At 38.7% G+C, this 18,775-nt stretch overlaps 1 protein-coding gene across 1 annotated transcript in view; it reads right to left on the reverse strand.

Annotated features, from left to right (window-relative positions):
* The window catches only part of LOC5569242 (synaptic vesicle glycoprotein 2A), a 158,754-nt gene extending 140,208 nt beyond the window's left edge, over positions 1–18,546 (reverse strand). Inside the window, exon 1 of the mRNA XM_021857583.1 lies at positions 18,036–18,546. Within this exon, the coding sequence (XP_021713275.1) occupies positions 18,036–18,147 (112 nt within the window). The 5' untranslated portion in view covers positions 18,148–18,546. The remainder of the gene's footprint in view (positions 1–18,035) is intronic.
* Positions 18,547–18,775: the final 229 nt, after the last annotated feature.

An 18,775-nucleotide genomic window follows, 5' to 3' on the forward strand; every position in this document is an offset into this window, starting at 1 on the left:
AATTACTTGAAAATTGTGGAGAATACTAATACGTGAGAAATTGGTCAAACATGAATTGTTGGAATGATTGGCATTTCCTAAATATTCAATACGAGCTATTGATAATCAATAGTTTTCTTTATTATGATGGTAAATTTCTGATTCATGGGTGCCAAAATTATTACAATTGTTCAACGAGAATGTCTTTTCAAAAGCATTCTAAACATGTCGCAATTTTGTTACATGGGATAATTTTCCTAATCAAAGTGTTCCCATAAAATATGGAACATAAAAGGCGCTGTTGGAAAAGCCACTCTATTTTATAATCGTTGAGCACTCACCCCGACGGCACTGCAGCAGCGTCCGCGAGTACAATCTCAAATGGTTGAGTCATAAATTATTCATGACAAATGAAATTTTGTATGAAGCCGTGTGAAATTGATTTAGGAATATTAGAAGTTATAAATAAAGTCGGAAATATTTCTCTTTTAACTCTTTTCCACAAATTTGATGGCTCTGAAAAGAACCGATGGCTTTGTAAGCTTCGATGTTGTTACGGATAAATAACACTGCTCGGACCAGCAAAACTCAGGGGGCTTCTGGTATTTGCCCCTAACGGGATTGCTTCTTGACCACCAATGATGATTTCATCACGAGTCGAAATTTTGAAGCGCGGGTCAACAGCTCCTCGGCCGATGAAATTTGCGGCGGCGATGACGATGGCTGGGTGAACGCAAACAAGCGGTGAACCATAAAGCGAGAATGACTCACCCGACCGTGTTCACAGTTCGACCGCAATTTTTCCTGTGGACTGCTTGCTCTTCTTCTTCTTTTTCTTCTTGGCGGCGGCAGCAGTGATGACTTTGGCTTCGGACGACATCTTCTCTCGCTCGCTCGACAGTTTGATTTGAGCGAAGCAAGACAAACGGGGGCGTCCTTCGCTATCGATGTCTGTGCCTGAGAAGCACGCCCGGTCAGAGCAAGCCGATCTGTCGCCTGCTGAGATGCGAGCCAATCGGAGAGTGAAAAGCAAATGACGTCAAATTTTCTCTAGCCACCCCTATTTATAGATTTGCTTGAAATCAACATTCTATTTTAAAACAGTTATTAAACTATTTAAACAGGTATGTGGGATTCAGTAAGTAAACGACATGAAGCTTTGATGTCTTATCTTTCGATTGAGGTGCTAATCAAGAAATTTCGTTAAGCCAGCGAAAAGTTATAAACGTTTAAAATATTTCATGCCAGCGTAACGCTCTCGGTTTTGAAATTCCAATTTCACTCCTGTATAGAGGAGAAAGACGTACTTCTACGTCAAAAAAGAAATGGGAAAAAGCGTCAAACTTTATGCTGGCAAATGTTGCATTCTCAGAAGGAAACTCAGGCGACTGAATATTTTAGTGCATTGTTTCGAGAGCGTTGGTCGCGGAAGTCGGATGCTTTCTGAAGCGCAGTTCCAGGGAAACCTTCACCGCAACGTGATGTGGCTTAGCCTTAGAACGAGAGCAACACTGAAACCTCCATTCACGTAAACTCCCTTGCATAAGAAATCTTATTAGATTTAATTTTATCTCGTTCCATGTGATGAAATTTCGACCAAATGCTACATTTTTTTACTTCTGGAAACAACAAAAAGCCTTAAATTTTCAAATTCCAATCGGTTTCCATGATATTTGGAGTGAAAGACTCTTACTTGAATAACATTCGAACCATCATGACATTTATAACATTTCACAGTGGTCCAGGAATCAGTTTTACGAGGAAAGACGCATTTTGAGCTTTAGAATGAAACATTAGACAAAAACGGTCTTCTACAAAGTTGTTTGTATTAGTAAGGTCGTTTGTTTGGTGTTATAGAAAATTAGGGTGGACCACATTTTCATAGAAATTGTGTAACTAACTTTCTTATTTGTAGAAATTATATTATACATGCTTCAGCAAAGTTGTAGACCATTCAATTTCAAGCAACTTTGCCAAAAAAAGTTTTTTTGTATCTCTTAAATTGATCGATTTAGAGCTATTTTCCTACGGTGACATAGGGTGGTCCGAACAAAACTGGTTTTCTGGCTCTAGAGTTTTCAATTCAAATTTCTCATCAAAGTAGTCTATGAAACACTTTTAGAGCTCTAAAAAATGCGTAATTTGGTGAGTGAAGAATCTCGCTATCTTCTTCCGTTTGGTAGTTATTGTTGTTTTTCTCTCAAAAACATGCCTGCTTTGATTGTGAATATCTCTGATTGGGGCAAACATAAAAAATATCTTTTGACGGCATTAAAAAGGCAAAATGAAATTGTATATTATATCAAAAAATTACAGATGTGTTATTTTTGTAACTCTAATAAAATGCCCTGAAAAGCGAAGAATTTTAAGCAGAAAAACTTCAATAACTTTTGAACTAAAATAGATATCATCAATATTTTTGCATGAAAATTTGCGTTTTGTTAAGTTCTTAAAGTCGTTAATAGACCGCTTTGACGAGAAATCTGAAATAAGAAAGATAGGGCTCCAAAACTATTTTGAAGATTTGCATGGTATGTATTTCTTCATAATTTTGCATTTTGAGCATGAAAATAAAATTTTAGACAAAAATGATCTTCTACAAAACTGTTTTTAAAAATGTTAGCTTTCATACTGTGTCATTTAAAACTAGGGTGGCCCACAATATCACACAAATCATATATTCAACTTTTTTATTTGCAAAAATACTGGTATATACTCTTAGGCAAAGCGGAAGAACTTGAAATTTTGACCAACTTTGCCAAAAAAAGTTTTTCTGTAGCTCGAAATTTGTCCAATTTAGAGCAATTTTTCCTAATCATCGCAGGGTGGTCCAACAAAAATAAGTTTTTCAACTCTAGTTTTTTTTAATATTAGTTTCTCGTCAAAGTCGTCTATGAACGACTTTTAGAAATTAATAAAACGCAAATTTTCATGCAAAAAGATTGATGATATCTATTTTAGTTCAAAAGTTATTGAAGTTTTTGTGATAAAAAATATTGGTTTTTAAAGACATTTTATAAGAGTTACAAAAATAACACATCTGTAATTTTTTGATATAATATACAATTTCATTTTGCCTTTTAAATGCCGTCAAAAGATATTTTTTATATTTGCCCCAATCAGAGATATTGACAATCAAAGTAGGCGTGTTTTTGAGAGAAAAACAACAATAACTCCCAAACGGAAGAAGATAGCGAGTTCCTTCACTCACCAAATTACGCATTTTTTAGAGCTCTAAAAGTGTTTCATAGACTACTTTGATGAGAAATTTGAATTGAAAACTCTAGAGCCAGAAAACCAGTTTTGTTCGGACCACCCTATGTCACCGTAGGAAAATAGCTCTAAATCGATCAATTTAAGAGATACAAAAAAACTTTTTTTGGCAAAGTTGCTTGAAATTGAATGGTCTAAAACTCTGCTGAAGGATGTATAATATAATTTCTACAAATAAGAAAGTTAGTTACACAATTTCTATGAAAATGTGGTCCACCCTAATTTTCAATAACACCGAACAAAGGACCTTACTAATACAAACAACTTTGTGGAAGACCGTTTTTGTCTAATGTTTCATTCTAAAGCTCAAAATGCATCTTTCCGCGTAAAACTGATTTCTGGACCATAGTGCATTTGTTTGAAATGGAGCTATAAATCTTAAAAAGAAACTCTTGCCCCAATCGAACTTTTGCCACACTTTACTCTATTTAAATGGTGGTCTAAGTGTACCGAAGAGAAATGTCCAAGTTATTAAAGCCAACTGCTGTCAGTGGCAAGCATTATCTGTTCGTCGGTTGTTAGCCTCGTTTGTGCTTACTTGCACACTGAAATTGAAAACTTTTTTTCCTCATTGCTTCTTTATATTTACAGCAGCTGAATGTTCTACTCTACAGCTTCTTGCAAGCTATTATGGATAATGGAGAAGAGTGATGCAACCGAAGACCGTAAGATGATTTTCTGGAGCATATCTTGACAAATATGATTTTAAATTCTTGGAAATTGAGTTGGATTTTTCTAATTTACTGAAAGTGATATTTGAGTGCTTGACAGAGTGTTTTTCACGAGAAAAAAATCATTTTTATCCTAGAAAACTCATTAAAAATCTGATCCAGATTATCACGATATTGGTTTTCCCAAAGCAAGAGCTAAAACTCACCCGACCATACTGAGAAATGCGTTTAATTTTTGTTGTACTTTCGTTATCAGCAAGCAAACATCCCCTTTGATATCCGCTCCCGGAAAGATTAGTGCAAATATTCTTCTTTTCCATACGGAACTGAACAACAATCTAATCTTACAATCTGCACAGATAATTCAACTCAAATATCCAACTTTGCCTGATTGATGTTGCTGTGGTGAGGAGAAAAAGTTTACTCTGGCTGACCGTTTGGGGCGTTTTCGTAGTACAGAAACTGTCTGATTGCATTTCAGTTGGTTTGCTTGTGTTTTATGGCCACTTCCACGATTATTAACCGAGAGCTTTCTATGGATCTTGTTAGTCTCCGTATCTGGTGGCAGGCACTATGAGTCAGGAAAGACGAACCATTTTACAACCCATAGGCTTCGACTGGGTCAGATTAGGCAATCAAGTGGTATTAGCGTTCTTCTTCTTTTTTGGCATTATGTTTCAATTGGGTTAGAGCCTGATTTTCAGTTAAGTATTGTTATGAGCACTTTCACAGAGTACTTGAAAACACAAAGCTTATTTATCAATTTACCACTTGGCATATTTCGTGTGGCAACCACGCTCTGGGAGTCGCATGCTCTGGGAGTCGAGAAAATTTTCAACCTCAAAAGATTCTTGACCGGCTCGATTCGAACCCACGATCCCTCAGCGAGGTCTAGCTGAATAGCTGCACATTTACCGCTACGGTTATCGGGACCCTGGCATTAGTGTGGTTTTGGTTTATAGTGGGGTGTCTACCCACTTTAAACCATTACTGGATTACAGGCACTTCTTTTTTTTTGCAGTTACGTCCCAATAGGAACAAAGCATAATTCTTAGATAAGTTAACTTATGGAAACTTCTATACATACATACTACATATAATTGTCAAGGTCGGCTGAAAGACGACGTAAACAGCAATATATTGGTCGTTTCCTTGCTTTATGTCTATGGTCGATTATTCTACCTTGATCAAAGTAGAACGGTCGAAGACAGTGATGGAAAGTGACGAACATTTCTGCTGAACTGGAACAATAACAAAGCCAAACGCTCCCGAGTGTCAGAGCGTTGGTTGACTCGCATCTGTCGTGCTCCCAAGTAACCGAAGCTAAAGTATTCCATGATCATGTTCAGAGCTGTTCAGAGTCATATTGTACTTTTGGGAAAAAAGGTGCGTCCTCTCCGAGAAATATGGTTTCCAAGGGGTTTTGACAACAAACTAGTTGTTTACTATCGATTTGATGGTTATACAATTAATGTATAAGAAAAAAACATTATAAATCACACCTTGCTCGGTTACTCGCGAGTAAACGTTCCCGAGCTTGTTGCTACTTCTTTTGATATGTTTTCCCGAGTAGACAGGTGAGGACTTACTCGCACCCAGCCAGTTCGCGAGTCTGTGATGTTTTTTATGCATTAGTATACACTCGTGAGCTGCTTCGTAATGCGAACTTTTCCACCACTGGTCGAAGAACCTTGCTTAACATTTCAATTGGGTCTGTCTTCTTTTCACAGAGAAACAATTTATTTTGAGCTAATATCAATAAATGCATTATCTCGATTATCGAGAATTTCAAATTCACATATTCAAGAACAGTTAACTCTCCCTTACTCAATATTTCTTACATCGATATCGAGTAAGAGAATCATAGTAAAAGTTGGTTTTCATGGCAACCTCGATGCTCCCTAAATAGGACCGCATTTGCATTTGGTTTTGTGTTCCGTGACTCGATACCGGTCTAGCTCGATGGTCCCTTCAATATCATGGTATGAAGAGTTGACTGTATTCCATCGCTGTTGCAACTTGCTAGTCACACTCTTTATTTTCATTTTCAATGCTTGGTTTAATTTGACAATTCTGTACACTTACGTATACTTTAAAAGTTTGGCAAACCTAACACTAAATTGAAATAATGTCTGGCTGGCCTCAAATAATCAAATCTAGTTAGGAAGATATCGAGATATAGAATACATATTTTTTTAATGTTTAAACTTTAGTTTGACAAAATACAATCCAAATAGCAATTTTAATGTGAAAAACAGTAAAATTTTAATACATTTTAACAACTTCAACATTTTTTCAAATTTCAAACCTTCTAGTAATATTCTGTTATGGCTTTATCGGTAATGTGACATAAAGGTCAAGGGAGTCTGTAGAAGATATTTTAAAACGGTGTAAATGAATAGTATTTTAAGTATAATTGAAATTAATAGAATTTAATCACTCTGATGGAGGAACTCTCGATAAGAATTTTTGAGGAACTCCTGGAATCCTTAGAAATTCTTGGAAGATCTCCTATAGGAATTTATGAAGGAACTCTCGGGGGATCCTGGAAAAAAACCTAAGAGCATTCCTGGATGAACACCTGTCGGGATTCTTGGACGAACTCCGGTAGAATTCCTGGTGGAACTGCCAGCGTGATGCTTGGAGCAACTTGCACGGAAACTCTTGAAGGAAGTATGGTGAAAATCCTGGAGGAACTCCGGAAAAGTTCCGGGAGAAACTCCGGATGAATTTTGGAAGGAATTTCCAGTGGAGTATTCGCGGGGGAGCTGCGTTAGGATTCCGGGTGGAGTCCTGAACGAAATCCCAGGAGGTATTCCCTTGAGCAATTCCTGGAGAAAATGTCCGGAGGAGTTTTTGGGGGATATCTTAGGAGGAATCCTTGGAATTCTCGGAGGAAATCCCCGAATGCCGAAAGAATTTCCTAATGAAATTTCCGGAGGAATTGTCATTGGAATTTCCCTGAGGAAATTCCTTGCAGAAGTGCTTTAGGATATTCCTGGAGGAATCCTTGAAATCTCCGGAGGAATTCTTGGAGGAAATCTCCGGAGAAATTCCTGGTGCAAATCTTCTGTGAAATTCCTGGAGAAAAAGTCCGAATAAATTCTCTGAAAACATCCTCTTATGAATTTCTGAAGAAAATCCCCTTCGGAATTTTTCGATGAATTTCCGAAAGGAAATCATGGAGGAAAACCCCAAAAGAATTTCTGAACAAAATCCCCAAAGGACTTCTTGGAGAAACCCCCCGAAAACTGACTGGGGGGAAATCCTGGGAGGAATTCTTGGAATAAATCTCCAAATGAGTCCTTGAAGGAAATCCCTGGAGGAATTCTTGGCGGATAATTTCATGGAAAAAATCCCCAGAGGGAATATTGGACGGAATCCTCGGAGAAAATTATACTAAAAATCCATTGAGGAGTTCTAGGGGAATTTCCTTGAAGGAATCCTTGAAGGAGATCTACTGAGAAAGTCCCTAGAGAAAAACTCCGGAGGAAATCTCCAGAGTAATTCCTGGTACAAATCCCCAGAGAAATATCAGGAGGAAATCTCTGATTGCATCTTCTGGAAGATCTCCGAAGGAATTTTTGGAGATAATCTTCGGAGGAATTTGTTAATGAATTCCTGGAGAAAATCCCCGGAGGAAATCTTGGAAAAAAATCCCGTAAGAATATATGGAGAAAATCCTCGGAGAAATTCTTGGTGCAAATCTCCGGATAAATTTCTGGAGGAATAAATTCTAAATGGGCGGATAAATTCTGTTAAAAAAGCTTCCAAGGAATTCCTGGAAGAATATCATAATCAAATCCTCAAAGAAGAACTTAAAAAAATCCTGGAGGAACTCCGCAGAAATTGCACGAGGAACTCTGGAGGAGTTACTGGAGAACGTCTAGAGGAATTCACCTTTGAATTCTTGAGAAATTTTGTGGGAAACTCTGGACGATTTCCTGGATGAAATGTAGAGAATTTTCCGAAGTAACTTCAGCAAAATTTGTGGTGGAACTCCAGAGGATTTCCAAAGAACTACAAGGCAAACACTAAAGAATTCCTGTAGAAAAAGTCCATAAGTAAATGTAAAGAAAATCCGAATAAATTCTCGATGGAGCCCCAAGACAATTCCCGCATTAAATCTGAAGGATCTCCCGGAGGAACTTCAAAAAAATTCAATGAAGAACTCCGAAGACATTCCATGAGGGATTCCATGAAATTTTTGGGGGGTCTTCAAAGGAAATCCTGCAAGGGACTCCGAAGCAATTGCTGGAGGAACTGCGGAATACCTTTCAGAGAAACTCCGAAGAAATTCCTGAAGAACTCGAGCATATCTTGGAGCATTTTCAAAGGAATTCCTGGAAGAGCTCCGAAAAATTTATAGAGGAAATCCGAGAAATTTCTGAAGGAAAACATAAAGAACTCCTTGAAAAGCCATGGAACAACCCCATAGGAGTTCCTGGTGGAGCTCCGAAGGAATTATCGTAGTAACAACTTTAGAATTCTTGGACGAGAATTTCAAATTCACATATTCAAGAACAGTTAACTCTCCCTTACTCAATATTTCTTACATCGATATCGAGTAAGAGAATCATAGTAAAAGTTGGTTTTCATGGCAACCTCGATGCTCCCTAAATAGGACCGCATTTGCATTTGGTTTTGTGTTCCGTGACTCGATACCGGTCTAGCTCGATGGTCCCTTCAATATCATGGTATGAAGAGTTGACTGTATTCCATCGCTGTTGCAACTTGCTAGTCACACTCTTTATTTTCATTTTCAATGCTTGGTTTAATTTGACAATTCTGTACACTTACGTATACTTTAAAAGTTTGGCAAACCTAACACTAAATTGAAATAATGTCTGGCTGGCCTCAATGAATTCCCTCACAGATTTGGTTAAATCATTTAAGAGTCATGATTTTAATCAAATCCAGTTAGGAAGATATCGAGATATAGAATACATATTTTTTTAATGTTTAAACTTTAGTTTGACAAAATACAACCCAAATTGCAATTTAAATGTGAAAAACAGTAAAATTTTAATACATTTCAACAACTTCAACATTTTTTCAAATTTCAAACCTTCTAGTAATATTCTGTTATGGCTTTATCGGTAATGTGACCTAAAAGTAAAGGGAGTCTGTAGAAGATATTTCAAAACGGTGAAAATGAATAGTATTTTAAGTATAATTGAAATGAATAGAATTTAATCACTCTGATGGAGGAACTCTCGATAAGAATTTTTGAGGAACTCCTGGAATCCTTAGAAATTCTTGGAAGATCTCCTATAGGAATTTATGAAGGAACTCTCGTGGGATCCTGGAAAAAACCCAAGAGCATTCCTGGATGAACACCTGTCGGGATTCTTGGACGAACTCCGGTAGAATTCCTGGTGGAACAGCCAGCGTGATTCTTGGAGCAACTTGCACGGAAACTCTTGAAGGAAGTATGGTGAAAATCCTGGAGGAACTCCGGAAAAGTTCCGGGAGAAACTCCGGATGAATTTTGGAAGGAATTTCCAGTGGAGTATTCGCGGGGGAGCTGCGTAAGGATTCCGGGTGGAGTCCTGAACGAAATCCCAGGAGGTGTTGCTACTGGAATTCCCCTGAGCAATTCCTGGAAAAAATGTCCGGAGGAGTTTTTGGGGGATATCTTAGGAGGAATCCTTGGAATTCTCGGAGGAAATCCCCGAATGCCGAGAGAATTTCTTAATGAAATTTCCGGAGGAATCCCTTGTCGAAATCACCGGAGGAATTGTCATCGGAATTCCCCTGAGGAAATTCCTTGGAGAAATGTTTGAGAATATCCCCGGAGGAATCCTTGAAATCTCCGAAGGAATTCTTAAGGGGAAATGCTTGAAGGAATTCTTGGAATAAATCTCCAAATGAGTCCTTGGAGGAAATCCCCGGAGGAATTCTTGGCGGATAACCACGGAGAATTTCATGGAAAAAATCCTCAGAGGAAATATTGGACGGAATTCTCGGAGAAAATTATATTAAAAATCCATTGAGGAGTTCTAGGGGAATATCCTCGAAGGAATCCTTGAAGGAGATCTACTGAGAAAGTCCCTGGAGAAAAACTCCGGAGGAAATCTCCAGAGTAATTCCTGGTACAAATCCCCAGAGAAATATCAGGAGAAAATCTCCGAATGCGTCTTCTAGAAGATCTCCGAAGGAATTTTTGGAGATAGTCTTCGGAGGAATTTGTTAATGAATTCCTGGAGAAAATCCCCGGAGGAAAAAAGTTGGAGACACACGCAAGACACGACCGCAGTGTTGACGTTGGATAACCGAAGGCTGGTTGAAAATGAATCTGCTTTCGAAAATGATCTTCATGAAGGGCCGATTGTTTTGGGCGGATTTGCATAAAGTTCAGTTTAATGCAGCATATTTCGATTATTCCAAAATTGATTAGAGTGAAATATTGATATTCGTTTTGAGAAATATTATTCGAAGCAACTCATAATCAAACTCTTGAAGGGCCATTGATTCAGATAATAATGTTGATGGTGTAGTACGGCAATGATGTCCCGAAAGTGAAAATGATTCAATTTCAGGGCTTGGAAGATGTACACCGAGAAGCTAAACATTGAAAAAAATCCAATGATCATTCCCACTTCGCTTTCTGGATTCACGCTTATACTTCCGTGTCATAAGCGAAATTTCACTTGTACCGATTCCACAAAAATATTGCACGTGAAGAAACTTTCAAAATATTTAAAAGCACTCTCTTGAATAGGAATAAACAGAGAAAGATTGCTTTTTTAGGAATAAAAATCTAATGGAACTGAGACTGTTATCTATTACTAAACCCAGAGATTTTTATGATTCTTATAGCTTATATTAGATAGATATTATAATATAGAGCTCCATGAAAATAAAATCCTTAGCCACTATAATGTAAGCAATTCGGATGAGCACAGCACGCTTACATGATGCCGCACCGCCAGTATAACAAATTGGGTCGGAGTTATATCGAAGCAAATCTTTTTGAAATCTTACCCGTGTACCTTACAATATTAAAGGTCGGCGGTAAAAAACCTCGTACGGTGTGCGATAATTGATTGTTTTGTATGGCGGAAATAAGGAAAGAAGTTCCATTATTCGTATATTCTCTATTTTAAAACTCTTTTATGAAATGCTCTACTAGCCCTGAGCAGTAGAACGTCAATTATTGATTAAGAAATTCTGCATGTACTGTTTAATAACTGTATTTACGTAACAACGGCGCGAGTATCCAGCTATGTTTGTTGCCTTGGTCTGGATCAAGATTTATTGAAGGGAGGTTCAGCAATCTAATCAGTCAGTGGCGATGTGGGGTATTTAGAGGTGTGGGCGAACATCAAATTAGTATTTGTGATAACATCAGTTTTGAAGTGGTAGTTGTGCAATGCCAACTTCGGCGAGCCGAAAGTTCACGAAGTAGCCGAAGATGACGTCACGTTGAGAAAGCTGCGAACAAAATTTTTCACAGCCTTGTCGTCACCATCAGCTGATCGTTTTGTTTACATCTTTTTCGTGACTAATACAAGCAAACACATACTAAGAGCCGGACCAGCTATATATGACATTGAGTCAGTGGGTGAGAAGTAAGGTCAGCTGCAGGGGAAGTGGAAGCATGGGGGTATGGACCGATGCAAGAGTTCACTATTTGACTTTTGAGTGGTGCCGTGTTATTTACGTGACCATGGCAACGAGTGAATTCGGCACCGCTCAAACGTCAAATTCATGAACTCGTGCATCGGTCCATATGCAACGAGGTTCGCCTACCGTTCATGTTTTGTGGGTGTATTCGTTTGGCTCACAACGTTGCTAGGCATCCCGCTGTTTGAGTGTTGTAATGCATCAGCATTTGCTGTCTGGCGTGGCTCGCGTTTCGACCTGTGCTGTTTGGGTCGGCTCGCATGAGAGATGATTATTAGGGGAGCTTTGTTTGAAGTTGACAGCCGTACACCCACCCTGAGTGGAAGTGACAGCTGGCGAGCTGGTTAGCTGGCGGGTTTGTGTACTCTGTTCTTCCATCTAACGTTTCTATGGAATTGTTAGGGGTTGTTTACTGTTAGTAACAGCAGTTGAGTGAAAATTTTCTCGCGCATCCATGAGCCTTCTTGTCGCGGCTTGAAACTCACCCAAAACAAAGTCGCCAGCTGTCACTTGTTGTTTCAAAATGACGAAATGAAGAATCTGGCAGATTGGATTACCTCCTTTCTAGATACCTTGGTCTGGATAGTTCCATCATATTGCCGCCAGTAGCAACTAAAGCTTGTATGTTTGGTGGCTTTTTTATTTTTCAAAAACGTTTATTTAGAAGGCCCAAACGCCCGGAGGCTTAACGGGGCCGATTATTGCTTTTTTTTTCTTATTCGAAACAACATGCAAATCGGTATCACAAACAGACTGTGTTCCATTATCAGAACATATTTTTTTCTTCTCCCTAAGCCTAGTTGACAGTCGTCGCTTGTTGCTACCATCGTGGGCCTTGTATGTGGAGGATGAACTGTCGTTCCCGTCGTTGTCATCGTCGTCGCTTTCACTCGTGTTGTGTTGCTCTGTTTGTTTCTCGGTGACCGTAGGTATGGTTGTCGAATCAAGTGTATGTTTGGAGCACGTAGATTTAGGTGGTTGGTCGTTGATTATCGGTGGAAAATCAGCCTCACTGAATTTTTGTTCGATTACTGGTGCTGCTGTACCGGTTGCTCCTTGCGTCGTGATTGTGTTTGTTTGGACGTCTACATCTATGCATTTCTGCTTCAGATGTTCTGCTCGGGCACACCGCTTGCAGGTTTTGATCTGGTTCGGGTGCTCCACGTAACAGATCTCATTGGCGATTGTTAGAAATGACGGAATAAGATGTTTAATCTTCATTTGCAGTACACGAACTCCATTCGGTTATCCAGGAAAGTAGTGCCTCCAACGCTCGCTTTGTATCGAAAGCACCTCTCCGAACCGCATCATGAAATTACCGACCGTCGTATGTGGTACGGATGGAGGAAGATCATGCACACGAACACTCACTGCCTCGCTATCCACATACACAGGGATTTTGAATTGCTTGTCTTTAGGGTTCATTCAAATATTACGTAACACAAAATTTGTCAATTTTAGACCCCCTCCCACCCCCACGTAACAGCTTTTGTATGGAAAATTATAAATTTTTGTATGAACCGTAACACAATGGAAGACCCCCTCCCTCCCCCTGTTGCGTTACGTAATATTTGAACGGCCCCTTACAAGTAAAAACTCGCTTGATGTTGTGTGCGTTTTCATAGCGTTGCGCTGTGGCACGGTCCACCATTTCAATGAAAACGCATTTACGGGTGTTATGCAGCTGGACACTTTTGGCATCCGAAAGATCCAATTTTAACTCGCATTCCAGAAAATGCTGCACTTTGGCCACATCTGGTCGCGACGGAAGAACACTAAAATCTACCACCAAAGTGTTTTTTCGAACAACACTCATTTTTGTCGAAATTGCGCGGGAGGAATTCTGAATAGGTCCGAATGCTACGAGTACTAGCTGTCAACTGTTTTGGTGGCTTGGACGGCGCGCAGTAGTAGTGATCGCAGGACAATGGAAGCCGAAATCTGGTAAACAGGTCAATATTGAAATATTACATATAACGATTTGCAGCCTAGTGTACGATTAATCATGTCCCAAATTTACAGTATCTTTATCCGATGAACGTGAGTACGTTTTGTATAAACATTACAATTTAGTCAATCATTCGTCATCTTTATCTATGCAAAAGTGAAATTTCACTTCATAAAGATTATTTAACAGCAATGTATCTATAGAAAGTTATTCGAGCATTCTAATGAAAGCTCCAGTCATCGCTTTGGTGATCTTATGGTTTGAGAGAAATATTATTCATATCTTGGCAATGTGATAAATAAAGTCGGAAAAAATTACTCTTAACTCTTTTACGCACATTCGGTGGCCCTGAAAAGGGCCAAAGTTTTGTTAGCTCGGATGCTGTCATAGATAAATAGCACTACAGGATGTCATCAGTTGATTGTCATGGTTTAATGTTTAATTCAGAACGCGTTTCGTCAATTCCAACCTAAGTTCCAAGACGATATTGACTCATTGAAGCATGCTACAGGGACCATCAAGTTAGGGATGTATCGAGTTACAGAACACAAAACCAGTGCAATTGCGATCCAAGGGACTATCGAGTTAGCCATGAAAACCAACATTTGGTATGGTTCTCTAACTCGATATCGAGATACAGAATATCGAGTAAGGAAGAGTTATCTGTAAAAATAAAATTTTATTGTTACGATTATGGTCTCTGAACACAACTTTGCAAAGCATTCCTGTTGCACGCTTTGATAATTCTATGAGCCGATGGTCCGTCCTCCCTGATGCAACAGCAACAGCTACAGATTCAGCAGAAAATTCTACACTTCAATTCATAGAATATACTGGAGCATTTGAAATGTTTCACAAAAATGAAACACTATAACAGAATTTCAGGCTGTTCAGGCTGACAATCGAATTCCAGACACCAAATACACAGCATTTTCCTATCATAATACACAATTGAAAACATTCAGATGATTCTTCATTCTGTCAGCTTCCTCCTGACGAGATTTCCGAGAATAGTCACACTGACAGGAGATGGTCGAATCGTTGTAAAAAACGTTTCCAAAAAAAGCTTTTTACAAGTCTGTTGATGTGAATCGATAGAGGATTGAGCAGCGCATGAATATAAAAATACAAACGCGTAATTCTGCTGATCGGCTTAGACTACCGAGAATACGTAAATTCTCCTAGGGTAACGGTCGTATTTTGGACCACTTAAGGAAGTGATTTTGGGTTTTCGTCCCATATAATTTATTGCAAAGCTTAACCAAGGCAATGAATATGCCAAAATGTGGAAAAAAGTTTCCTCTTTGAGATAAAAATACGCACATGGTAATGTATAATCTAAAATAAGAGCAAAATAATGGAATTATGAAGCATTATTTTTCATTATTTTGGACGCCTCGATACATTTTGGACCCACAAAGTTTATATTTTGGACCATTGGCGTTTACATTCGATTGGGGACAAAGCATTAGAAACTGTTTGTTCAATATCTTGCGCATAGTCCAATAAATCGATTAACAATGGAAAACTGAAGGAATTGTATGCTTTTAGCCTAGAAATTTGAAAAAAGTTATTGTTTAAATTCGTGAAATTTTAGACGTCTTCAATTTCAGTGTGTAACGTGTTGTAACGGTTGCGTGGGTGAACCGATTGAATCTAATTAATTTTAGTCATTATAAAGATATTTTCCATGCGCAAACGCTTGATGCAAGTGTACAACAGTCCTATCCACCCAAAAAAGATGCAAACTGAGTTGGACTTTTGATTTAAACTGGGAATTTTGTTGGAAAATTACTCAGAGGATCCAAAATGTATAGAGGTCTAAAATATATTGGTTACCCTACATAGCTTCTTCTTCTTTCTGGCGTTACGTCCCCACTGGGACAGAGCCTGCTTCTCAGAGTAGTGTTCATATGAGCACTTCCACAGTTATTAACTGAGAGCTTACTATGCCAAAGACCATTTTTGCATGTGTATATCGTGTGGCAGGTACGAAGATACTCTATGCCCTGGGAAGTCGAGAAAATTTCCAACCCGAAAAGATCCTCGACCGGCGGGATTCGAACCCACGACCCTCAGCTTGGTCTTGCTGAATTGCTGCGCGTTTACCGCTACGGCTATCTGGGCCCCGACCCTACATAGCCTTTTACTTTAAAATTTCGTTGGGACGTGGCTAGCCACGTTGGGTAAGCTAGTTTTTATATAACATTAGAATAAGATATACGCCATCCACATCCAAGCTAATAGAGCTAATGTATAAGGTATCTATGTTGCTTCTAGCGTAAATTATTTTTTAGGTGAATGAAAGGATTTTAGAAAGCAATAGCTTTTTAACGTAATGAGATAGGAACTATTTTGATTAAAAATGTCTTTAAAAAAAATTACATAAATAATGTGATTATAAAACGTGAAAATTGAACAGGATTACAGAAAAAATTATAATTTATGAAAGCATAAAAATGTATTTTGTCTTCAGGCGTCTCCCGATCTTAAAGCCTGCATTCTTTGCAACAACTGGTCGACTCTTCGAATCATATGGTTTTTGTTTTGCTTCGAGCCCTAATAATCGTACTAAGTAAATGATTTCATAGTTCTAGCATCCACATCATCATGCAGCTTTTACTAGCATTAAGGCCTCACGGGATGTCATCATAATCACCCTATCCATTTGAAGAAGCAAATCCCAAGAACCACTCCATATGTCGATGCGAAAAATGTATCACTATGATTCTATATATGTAGTGCACAACCCAATATATTTTCAGCTTCATCGGTTCACTAAAACTCGAGATTTGCTTCCACAAAGTTTTGATGATAATTGTTAGAGTGAGACAAAAAAAAAATAACACGGTCTCCCGTGTCACCTTAAGTTTTGGCTTCTTTTTTCACAACGGAAAAACAGTGAACTCAATCATCACCTTAGAGTCTTGACGCGATGTATGCAATACACAACTTTATCCTAATTTAACAAGTCGATTTAATCATTGTCTTGGAGCACTTGTATTGTGATAAACATGACGGCTCGTCACATCATAAAACAACAACAGCATTTCCTATGTCCAGAACATTAAGATATGTTGAATAGCATTGATATTTGTTGGAAATACTTAAATTCGTTACACACAGCAAAAATATATTGTAACCAGGCATTGCAAGATTCGCTCTCATTTGAGTATGAAGCACGATCAAAACCAGCAAAGAAAAACATCCCATCTGTTGCGGTCCACGATCGTCATTGTATCGCAAGGTGTAACAAGTCTGATAAATGGAAGCAGCGAGCGAGAGCCCCAAACAAAGAGCGATGATAAAATCCATTTTTCTCGCTTGTTTACCGTTGGGGATAGGTGTTTTTCTTTACTGGCGCGATAAGCAATCCACCAACTTCCAATAGCAATAGTGTCCCCCAGGCTTGGAGCATGTTTAGAGGGGTTTTATCATGCACTACTATCCCCCCAATCTGATCAAAGTTGTAGCAGTATACGATAAACAGTCTCTCATAACGTGCAGCATGTTATGATAGTTACAGAGAGCGATACGTGAGAGATTCTCTCAATTTTCTCAGGATTCAATCCCTGATTGTAACATAACGTCATTTTAGCTGAACATCAGTCTCGTTGCAAATATGATGTACAATTACACTTGAGCGTATAAAACCAGCCAGCAACTTCTGGAAATCGAGCTCTAGCAATCGATACAACAGAGGAGTTAAAAAATCTGACCGGGAATTGAACCCTAGTCTAGCAAATGAGAGTCGTATACCTTTCGGCCACCTAACCATGCTGAGGGATGAGACTACAGTGTGCTACTAGTTTTGTGTTGCGGCTTTAAATATATTTCTTGGCATTTCCATCGATCGAATGGGATTACATTTTGAGCAGAATATTATTGAAAAAATGATGTGATCGTACTCAGTTACTTCCGAATATTGATACGCAACCAAAAGTTACGTAGACCAATATTTTTTTGTTTGCTGTGCTCTTAAAAGTTGATTATTAGCAAAAGTTTAATTTTCGCTGATATGAATAATCGTTTTATTCAAACTAACTTTTTCAAAAAAAAAAATAGTAAGTTTAAATTTGAAATCGTTCTTTTTCTTTGAAACTGCATAGCAAGTTTCTGAGTTTTTTTTCGTTATTTTCAAAATTTTCAATAAATTCCAACAAGACTTAGAGCCAGGATCAAGCTGTGAGATTTTTTTTATCATTTTTTTATTTTTCGATTTATAAAAACGACTTTAGAAAATAACAATACTTATCCAACCACATAGTTAAGCTTCATCAATTTGATTCGTTCAACATTTTTTCAATACTGCAACCTTGATAAATTCAAGTTAACATGGAGCTATTTTAACTTTTTAAGTCGAGTCGAACTTTTTCCATTTATGTCAATATAAAACTTCATAAAGCTGAGAACAACTTTACAGCTACACTTTCACACGACCAACATCATTCGAAAAATTGAAACCCATCCATCAGTGCGCGCGGGAGGCAAGAATCTAAAATTCAATTACCCCCTGCGAAACTTGCTCAACTTACCGCCATCGCAGTCTATCGTCGTCGTTGTTCCATTGCAGCCCGCGACTGCAACCTTATCCGCCGAATCCTTGCCATTTGATGGCTGCTGATGATGCTGCGCAGAGTCCTTCATTGTAGCTCGTTAGCACCGGCACAGTTTAAGCTCAGGTTGTCTCAAATACGAATCAATTAACTCACTGCGAATACTCGCCCTGTTTGCCCCAGTTTGACTAACAACCTGACTCGTCAATAATTAATGTGTCAAACGAAGCGCGACCTGGGCAAACTTCAAAGGACTATCCACACGTTCACGCTGTATTCTATCGACTTTACGATCGACGACGGTTGGGAAGCATCACTCGCGAACTAAAACTTACAGAATGCATTTTATCACTACTGAACGGTTCACTCCGATAGCAGGATGACAACGCCAACGATCCGAAATGGGATGGAAACTCGCCCCGGTAGACCTTCGCTGGGTTCGCCCAGTTTTGCGTACAGCCTCTGCGAAGGACAGGCCTCATCTACTTGGGCAAGAATCAGATGTTTTTCCTCTCATCCGTGGGCCAGGGTGTTCCCCAGACCGTTGTTATATAAAAAAAAACTCCATCAAAGCTGAGCTAGCCAGGCAAATTCAGACAAATCTGTGGCGCATGTCTGGGCAAATTAAGAAAAAAAAATCATGTGGCCCGTTTTGAAGGCACGCTTTTTGGATGGCATAAGTTCACATAGGGGTTCGTTCTACTTCGTCGTAAGTGCTA

This window comes from Aedes aegypti, chromosome 1 (genome assembly GCF_002204515.2).
Source record: "Aedes aegypti strain LVP_AGWG chromosome 1, AaegL5.0 Primary Assembly, whole genome shotgun sequence".
NCBI lineage: Eukaryota > Metazoa > Arthropoda > Insecta > Diptera > Culicidae > Aedes > Aedes aegypti.